Genomic DNA, 10,019 nt, shown 5'->3' on the forward strand with positions numbered 1-10,019 from the left:
GGTGGAGGCAGCAGTTGTTAGTGACAACAGATCTTCATTTCCTCGGTAGGCCCCACTCCATCCTGAAGCTGCCCCTGACAAAACATTTACATGTGTAATGCTACTCGGTGGTATAACATCGAGACAACAAATCCCAGAATGCATTGGGATGGAAATGTGAAAAAATCAGGACTGGTATAGCTGAGCCTTGCATATGTAAGTGGGGCATCACATGGGCGTGACTTAGCTGTGTGTGTGACAAAACCCTGCCCACAGGCCCAGTGCAACTCGGGAGCAAAGTATCACCAAAGGCTGGAGCTCGCTGCAAAAGGCAAGCCCATCCCTCCTGTTTAATTGGCTGCTGGGTACCAGCAGTACCAACCAAGCTGAAGAAAAGAAAGGTGGGTTCTGATCCCTTCATGCATTCTCAAGCCCAACTCTCTTTCTTTCTGAATGATGGATATATGAAAGGCTACCTAAAATATCCTTTGGCTAGTAAGTGGAGCCAGCATAGCACAAAACTTCAGTATTTTATTACAGAATCCATGGTTCTAATAGTGATATCATATAAGATGGATATTAAACAGCCCAGTTACTTATGTAAACTGAAGACTAAACTTTGCTAACCTGGCCAGCGGGCATTAACACGATAAATTAACAGTTTGAGAATGTATATCTTAGTTTCACAGACATTTGTGCGGCTTTGGTTGCATGAGTCAAGTTGCAAACTCCACTCTAAACGTGAGCAATGAATTACTGTCTAAATAACAAAAAAGACATACACCCTCTCTCATACACAAAGGAGCGGGGCATGGGTGTGGTTTGGGCAGGATGTGGGCATTCCGGTACTTTAACACCCAATCTCATACACATAGGGGTGGGCATGGATGTGGTTTCAGCAGGACTTGGGTATTCCGGTACTTTAACACCCTCTCTCATACACATAGGGGTGGGGCATGGGTGTGGTTTGGGCAGGACTTGGACATTCCGGTACTTTAACACCCAATCTCATACACATAGGGGTGGGCATGGATGTGGTTTCGGCAGGACTTGGGCATTCCGGTACTTTAACACCCTCTCTCATACACATTGGGGTGGGGCATGGGTGTGGTTTGGGCAGGACTTGGGCATTCCGGTACTTTAACACCCTCTCTCATACACATAGGGGTGGGGCATGGATGTGGTTTCGGCAGGACTTGGGCATTCCGGTACTTTAACACCCTCTCTCATACACATTGGGGTGGGGCATGGGTGTGGTTTGGGCAGGATGTGAGCGTTCCGGTACTTTAACAACCAATCTCATACACATAGGGGTGGGGCATGGATGTGGTTTCGGCAGGACTTGGGAATTCCGGTACTTTAACACCCTCTCTCATACACAAAGGGGCGGGGCATGGGTGTGGTTTGGGCAGGACTTGGGCATTCCGGTACTTTAACACCCTCTCTCATACAAAAAGTGAACAGTGCATATGGCTTGGGCTGACCAGGTGGTTCTGGGTTCAGTGGGACAATTTTGTCCACGTGTGTCTCCTGGAATATTTGGGAATTTATAATCCTTATTATCTCAGCCTAATCATTCCAGACTACCATTCCTAGAATGCTTTAGGATGAGCTACAGGAAAATCAGGGCAGCTTAAAAAATCTCTCGCAACTTGGTGCCAGCAGACAGTGTCATTACCACTGAACCAGTAGCTCAAGGTGATGCTTTTGTACAGTTCCTAGTTAAACTGGTGTTAATAAAAGCAAAGAGCCTCTTAGCTACTGAGACAGACTCACTGCCAAAAATCTTTGGGAAACAGTGTAACAAAAGGTTAACAGTGCACAGGGGATATTAAGAGCCAGACTTTGCATAAAATCAATAAGTACATCTGGTATTACATCTTCTAAGGAAGAAGTTTTCACACATCTGTCTCTCAACATATATTACTGATAATGATCCTCTCACATTGAATAAAAAACCTGAAATTATAATTGAACTGCCAACAAGCTCTAAAGAGGAATAAACTGTCCTTTGCTAATGACATCATTGCTTATTTGTCTCCACTGGATTTTGTACCTCAGTGTAGGTGGCATCAGATTGGTGCAAGCTGGCTCCATTATGGCATTGTTCTTGAGGCAGGAGGATCACCAAATGGCTCCACATTTTCAGGACGAGGAAGATCTAATTCCAGTTTTACACCACTGTATTTGTAGCTTGGAGACCTGACTCCCTTAGGGAAATCACAACAGGCAAAACCAGGACTGCGTTTGCTTAACCTGAAAAAATTGTAGCCAACTGGTTCTACTTCCGAAAACTTTAACCTAACCCTTGGCTGTATGCTCTTCAAGCAGGCTTTTGTCTGAATTATCTACAGTGTGTTGTCAGGAATGCATGATCTTACTTGGATAAGGACATTTTTGCAACGGCAGAGATAATCAACTAGAGTTTTAAAAATAATGATTTTCCAGCAAGATTTTTTTAAATTAAAATTGCAACATCTCATTCTTCCTTCCCAGACTTGTCTCACTTTCAGTGCTGGTGCATTAATTGGCTTTAAACATACTGTTGTTTAGATGCCGAACTGCTGGCTCTGCTTGATGGCTTTTCATGAGCCTCCACAGAATGGATGGGCATGGTTAGTGGGGAGAAGGCACTTTGGGATGACTGTTCTAGAGCTGCTTTGCTTCTGCTGTGTCCTGTCAGGTGATTTTCCATATTGAAGTTGCTCCAGTTCTCTTCACTTGCCATCTTGTATCCCATATAGGGAGGATGGTCCTCACTCATGGGAGGACAGAAGTAGGATATGTTTTGGAATGGAGCATTGGGAAGGTTGTAGGCTTTCTGTGGGAAGCTGTTGAGATCTCTTGGAGGTGAGCTAGGTGGACCCTTCTTCACATTGTGAAGCATGCACTTGCAAACAAGGTGGACAAGTTCCATCAGGTTGAGAAGGAGTGAAACCAGAGACACCACCATCATGAAGAGGATGAAGATGGTCTTCTCCGTAGGGCGGGAGTTGAAGCAGTCCACTTTGTGGGGGCATGGATCCCTTTCACATACATACACTGGGGCCATCATAAAGCCATACAAATACCACTGTCCAAGCAGAAAGCCAGCTTCAAACAAACTTTTGAAGATGACACTTACGGTATAAGTCAACATCAAGGCACCCTGAATCTTGACTTTGCCATCCTCTTGCATACAGATCTTAGATAACTTCTTCTCAATGTCTGCGATTTGCACATCGACTTGCAGATCTTTTGTCTGGAGAGCTCGGAGATTGCTCTCCCTCTGTTTCAGCTTTTCGTCTTGCCTGGACAGGTAGATCACATGACCCAGGTACACCAGTGTTGGTGTGCTGACAAACAAGAACTGCAGAACCCAGAACCGGACATGAGAAATGGGGAAAGCCTTGTCATAGCAGACATTGATACAACCTGGCTGCTCAGTGTTACAAAGAAACTCTGACTGTTCATCCCCCCAAACAGACTCTCCAGCCAACCCCAAGATCAAAATCCGGAAAATGAAGAGCACCATCAACCAGACTTTGCCGATGGCAGTGGAATGCTCCTGTACTTGGTCCAACAATTTCTCCAAGAAGCCCCAATCTCCCATTCTCTTTGGATGCTGTATCTGTAAATTAGAAACTCTTTGTTAGCTCCATCTGTTTTAAATTGAGACAATGCACATTTCAGTTAAAAGTAAACATCTGTGAAATATGTTTTTACATTTATATTTTATTTTTACTTGCATGTGCCGAATCTCAATGGTCTAAGAGCAGAGAGGCAGTAGAATAGCCTGCGGTAATCATCATACACTTTAGCATTGATTCTACTTGCAATGCACCGAATATCTGATCCTTAGGCCCCAAGTTTCAATAACTGCACAGCACAGAAGTCTGTATCATGTGTCCACATGCCGCAGAGCTCCAGTTCATCCCGGTCATAACAGGAATGTGAACATATAAATATGGTTTCCACTGTAGATTTCCATAAAATACATGCATCAGAAAAAGATTTTACAGAGCTCCATGAAGACATTATTTACATTTTGAGATAATTTACAAAATGTGCAATTATTATTGTATTTGAAAATACTGATTCACCACAACTGAATGTACTGCTAAAGACCCTATTGAAAGCATTATGAGTTGCCCCATCATCATTGTATGTTAGCATGCCAAAAAAAAAAAATTACAATAAATAACAACCAATGTTTCTTCTAAGCAGTGGGAGTCCACTAACCACATTCTAACTGTGGAATGAACAGAAGCCCTCCCATAGTTTGAATTTTGTGGGTCCAATGGGTCCCAGCTGCTCTGCATGATTCCATTGCAGGAAGACTACAGCTCATCCTGCATTAAAACGCAGGCAGTGGACTCTTGCACAGGTTAGAGGGAATATTGCTTGGCTCAGTCCAGGGACTTTACCATGGATCTAAATAGAGCTCCTCTATCTATCACGCTGCTTGCTCACATTGACACTCAGATGGCTTCTCGGCCTTGCATTGGCTAAGCTCCAAGTTCCGGGTCTGAGCCATGATCTGAGGTTTGCCCTGAGAACCTGTACAGTACAGGTGAAGAGGAGAGTGTTAACACCCTGCCACCAGACCTCACTGGGATATAAAACTGCTTAGTCTCAGACCAAATCAGGAAGAATAAACCTCCCATTAAAAAAAAGCAACAACAATAACAAAAACCCCAACTCTACATTTTGAGCAATTTGCCATTCCTGTTATTTTAGATATTCTCTGTTAGACACATGCATAAGGATCCAAGCAAAACACCAGTTCTCTCACCCAACCAGTGCTGCACCTCTCTGTAACTCCTAGCTACTTTCCATTGTGCTTTTTTCCATCCTTCCATGACTAGGATGACCTGTACAGAAACAACCTGTATAAACACATCACATCCTTCCTAAAACTTTACGAATACAGTTCTGCAAAATCTCTCTCTGGAAACCAAAACAAATCAAGAAGCATGGTGACTACTGATTACTATCTTGCCCTGCTCTTTAATCCTCTGCTAAAAACAAAGCTGAAATGAACCACTGAGGGCTAATGTTGCCGTGATCCTGTTTTATTTGACTTAAAAAAGAAGCTGTCAGCAAGTGCCTGGAATAGGCAGGACATTCCCAGTGCTAATTCCTGTAAAATTCTGTTGCTTTTAAAGTGTTGTACATGCGTTTTTCTCTCTCCCCTTTCCTGATGATGTGCTAGAGGGGCATCAGGTGTTAGGGAGGGGATAGACAGAACTGAACTAGTGAGATGGGGCTTGAAGGAAAACTCCTGCTTCCACCAGTTCAGCACTCACATTTACTGCACACCCAGCTCGCACTTTCTCTTCTTAGGGCACAACCACAATGCATATTCAGAGGGAGGAAATGTAGAATGGCTATCCACTTTCACCAGGAATGCATGCACATGCAGTGGAAAGAAGACAGAAAAGAGTCACCAGGGGTGGGGGGAACGCCTGGCTTAGCTAGGGCCCACACAAGTCTCAAGGGGATTAGAAACTGGTTGAGTGAGAGTAGCAAAGGGTAGTGGTACATGGAGTTCATTCTAAGGAAAGAGGGCCTGCCAGTGATGTGCCTCATTGACCAGTCCTTGATTTGCTTCTGTTTAACACTTTCAAAAGTGATACCGAGAAAGAGCTATTGAGGAAAGTTTTGCTTTTTTGTGGATTAAAGCAAAATCTGCAACAGGAAGGTGTGGAAAACATAAGGAGGGATCTAGTGAAACTTGAGGAATAGTCAAGAGTTTGTCAGGTAAAATTTAATACTACAAAGATTTAAGATCATACATTTAAGTTGTAAAAACCCAAGTATAGGGGGTGAAGACTGTTCTTGGACAAAACAAGAGCAAGATATGGGGATGATCGCATCTGATGATCATAAGAATGGCCAAACAGGTAGATAAGGCAATAGCAAAAGCCAGAAGGACTATGGGTGTATAGAGAGAGGACTAGCTAGCAGGAAAGAGGAGATGATATTGCCTCTGGATAAGTCACTTGTGAGACCTCATTTGGAGTACTGTGTAAAATTCTGGAGACTGCACTGCAAAAGGATAGAAACCAAATAAAATTGGTCCAGAGGCGCCTACTATAATGGTCGCTGATTTCATCATAAATCATATAGGGACAGACCTAAAGACCTAAACATGTATATCTTGGAGGAATGATAGACATTTAAATACCTCCAAAGATTAAATGCAAAGGAGGCAGGTCTCTTTCAATGGAAAGGAGGCTTTAGAATGAGGGTGAAAGGGGGTAGACGCAGGAAATCTTTCTTTACAGAGAGGGTGGTGGGTGCATGGATGGCCTCCCTGTGGAGGTGGAGGTGGTGGAGACAGGAACAGTACTGGAGGTCATGGAAGCATGGGATAAGCACAGAGGCTCTCTGAGGAAGAACCAAATGGCCTTCACCTGCCTTCACGTCCTCAGGAGCAGAAAGAATGGGAGCAGATCAGCAGCGCTCTCCTAAGGACAGCTGTAGTGATAAGTTTGCATGAACAAATCCTTGTCTTTAGAATTAGAGCAATAGCCTGAGGAGTGCTGATTTGAGTACAGGACCTTTGAATACTCAAAATGCATATGCTGAATACATTTAAACTGCAGGTATAACCTATTGTAGAGCTGAATTTTACCAACATGCCTGCTTCTGAACCAGCGTATATTTTGATTAAGTTCTTACAGCGGATTCCCTGCTGCTCATTCCCGATTCTTGCTGTGAGCATTGCTTGATCGCAGGCAGTTTTCCTGCTGCGGTATAATCCAGTGGCCCAGATCTCTTCTCACTCGTGAGAAACCACGATGCAGGAAGAAACAAAAGGGGGAGGGGAGCAGTTGAACTACGTCCTGGGGATTTCTAATCATTTTACATTACATACAAAGGAAAGGAGTTTGGGGTTGATGGACTTCATCATTTATATTAAGGTTGGCCAGTTCTGGTCCCTGAGAGCCACAGACAGGCCTGCTTTTCAGGATATCCATTATATGCAGATCTATCTCATGCATATTCATTCTGGATATCCTGAACACCAGAGCTGCTTGTGGCTCTTGAGGACTGGAGTTGGTCCCCTGATTTATATAAAGAGATTGGTGTCCAGGGTCTGTCTCGGGCTGTTTCTTTACAGATCCTAGGATTCTACCAGAAAGAAAAACAGGTAAGGTCATTTTTGGGTATCAGATTGGGCCTCATGAAGGGTGCAAGAGGTTCTCATGAGCACCCAGACCTGCTACCCTCCCTGCCTCAGTAACAAGATGGATTGTAAATGATATATTTATCATGATGCCACTGTTAATATTTATGCGATGCTTGGCTTAGGTTATATGTGATTTGCTATGTTGCAAGTCACCATGAGCATTGCAATGAAGTAGTGATATAGACATCTGAATAAATACATGCAAACCTTTTCTCACTTAGCGTAGAAGGGGCTTAGCCCAGAGCTGAGAAGTTTACTTCACCACTGTCACCACTCAACTTCTGTTAATCGAAGGCAAGCAAGTGCAAAAAGGTTTTGTGCAGTGCGATGCAGTGCATGCCTCATCTCTGCATTTCCTGCCCTGCTAACTCCATAATTACGGGGAGCAGTACAGCTGGGCTCTTCGGGCAGTGTTGGAAACGGTCCTTAGTAAGCAAGCTGCTTCCCAGGACACCCTCGCTCTTCCACTAACACCATAGCGACTGCTTTTCACTTCATTCCTTCCTCCCTTTTGCTGTAAATCAGCTCTTCCTGCCTATTTTATGAGAGGCTGGAGATGTGGAACGGAGAAGAAAAGAAAGGTAAGGGAGAGAAAACAACCGGTGAGAGTTGCTGGAGGGGGGGCCTGGTGCCCCTTTTTCAGTTTTAGACTGAGAGTCTTTGCTGTTTCTTACATTGTGGGTGCTGGGGATAAAAGTAAGAAAAGTGATAACTTTGTTGTAAGTGCAAGATGACTGTCGGGTCATATTGTTTTGTAACTTAGCTCAAATATGTTGTTGTTTTGTCAACTTGGAGATGAATACAATAACAGAAAACCAGATTGATGCCACTTTTTTTAGGTCCATGAAAATATTTTTAGAAGTTACAAATGCCATCCTGTGCTTTGCTGAATGGATGACGCAACGAAGGGGGAACCTGGAGGGCACCAGAACCGAAATCCGCACCATTAACTGCTCTACAATGCATGCTGTAATTGGGTACGAGAAAGCAAGCTTGGCTTACCTGTCTGCAGGCTCAGCGGTGAAGCTTCCAGCTCAGGAGAGAGGGCAGCATCATGAGTGACCTTTCCAGTGGAAGGGCTCTCTTGTAACTTTCATATAAATATGTCAGAAAGACCGTGCCAAGGGAGGAGGAGGAGAGCAGCCTTTGCCAATAACTCTGGGCTGGACTATTCCTGGGGGCAGGCTGGAGGTGGTGCAGGAAGCTGGGGGGGGCAGGCTCTGGGCTGGAGAAGGGGAGGCTCAGCTGGTTTGGAGGACTGGCTCTTGGAGGTGCGATGTGATGCAGAAAGTAGACTGAGGCACAGAGATCTTTAAAGGGCCAGATGTTCAGCACCTGCACAGAAGATTGCACTTCTGCATTGATGTTTGACTTTTTCTGATATGAGTCATCGGTTGCCCTGTGAAAGAATGAGGGGAAACATTAATCACAGGAAGGGCCTTAATGGGTTAACTCAATGGCACCTTCTTCTTCTTTTCTTTGTACTCTTGGCTATGTCCTGCTATTTGATGGCTCCGGTATGAGATCTTCATTATGGCAAAATCCAATGTAAGTGCAAGCCACAGGCTTCTTTCACCCCATAGCCAAAGGACCCAATTGAAGTTGCTCTGATTCTAAGATAAAAAGGGTATGACTTGATTTAATGTTCCATTTTATGCTTCTCGCGCTGCCTGAGCTACGCTCATTGTTTATTGGGGCTGAGAATTAGGATGAAGTTCAAGTTATCAGAACCTGAATGCGTTCCGGTGAATACCAGAACGTCTCAGCCACAATAATGCAAAGAAATGCATTGTGTCCAGGATAATTCCAGACACTGCGGTTTGGGCATTATTGTCAAAAGAAAGAAATCCTGATCCAGCAGCTAAAAATGTTGCTGATGTAATTTGCAATCTGCACGTTTGCTATATTAAAGTGTGTGTGTGGCACAATAAATTGTGGAATTAGCTGAGTTTCCTACCAAGCCCTGAACTTCTGCTTTTTCCATAGACGTTGCCTTTACCCCCAGATTTCACAGACACTGCACAGTTTCTTGTAAAGCAGAGCAGAGTCTGATTCACTATATTACCAGTATATACAAATGGACTGGCAGGAGCCCACAAATAGAAATAAAAAATACAGTTGCTGAAATATGAATCTTGAAAAATCATCCTAGATTTCTTTTTTCAGTAAGTCACTGACTTGGGAAAAGAGAGGGCTCCAAGGGGCCCTCTGTCAGTAATTGCTTGGGCCAAGCTTGCTCCGATGGGATATTATAACTTGATTATATTTTCCTAAAAGCTGAGTACATGCACTCAAAAAGAGGGGTCACTGGGTATCGGTGTCTATCAAGGGCTGATTTAGATAGAAATGGTTATTTCTGCTTCTCTGCTATCTACAGTCACATGAGTACCTTGTTGAAAGAGGTTTTAAGGAGTTTTAAGCCACAAAAGGCACTACTCAATCATAATTTTTCTTTTTAAATGCAAGATCTTATTCTGCACTATGGATGGTGCACGCGTTCTGAGTATTATCTGCATAACATAGAAGATGCTAAACTACATCCAAGTGTAGTACTCACAACCTATGCCTAGGCATAATGAATGCTGCTGTCCCCTTGTCTCTTCACAGAGCGGCAGACAATTGGGTGATGAGTGAAAAGAAAATGGGGCTGTTCAGTTCTGTGCTACCCTGAGATAAATTAATTTCATGTAATAACGGAAGGTAAGCAGCTGATGAGTTAACATGATATCCTCATGCAGTCATTTATAAGAATAAACTTTGCTGTTTTATTCTGAGGGCGTTTCTACCGACACATGCTGTGATGCGCATATGAACACAATATTAAAGAAAAAGCTTGCCTCAGACTAGGGAAGCGACTGTCATA

The 10,019-nt window shown here is 43.7% G+C and overlaps 1 protein-coding gene across 1 annotated transcript; it reads right to left on the reverse strand.

Moving 5' to 3' along the window:
• Positions 1-490: 490 nt before the first annotated feature.
• Positions 491-8,277, reverse strand: LOC115100956 (gap junction alpha-4 protein-like). The gene is made up of 2 exons (XM_029620077.1): positions 8,159-8,277; positions 491-3,589 (listed from the first exon to the last, which is right to left on the reverse strand). The coding sequence occupies exon 2, from the start codon at positions 3,569-3,571 to the stop codon at positions 2,513-2,515; it is 1,059 nt and encodes a 352-aa protein (XP_029475937.1). The 5' UTR covers positions 3,572-3,589; positions 8,159-8,277; the 3' UTR covers positions 491-2,512.
• Positions 8,278-10,019: the final 1,742 nt, after the last annotated feature.

This window comes from Rhinatrema bivittatum, chromosome 11 (assembly GCF_901001135.1).
Source record: "Rhinatrema bivittatum chromosome 11, aRhiBiv1.1, whole genome shotgun sequence".
NCBI classification, from domain to species: Eukaryota; Metazoa; Chordata; class Amphibia; order Gymnophiona; family Rhinatrematidae; genus Rhinatrema; species Rhinatrema bivittatum.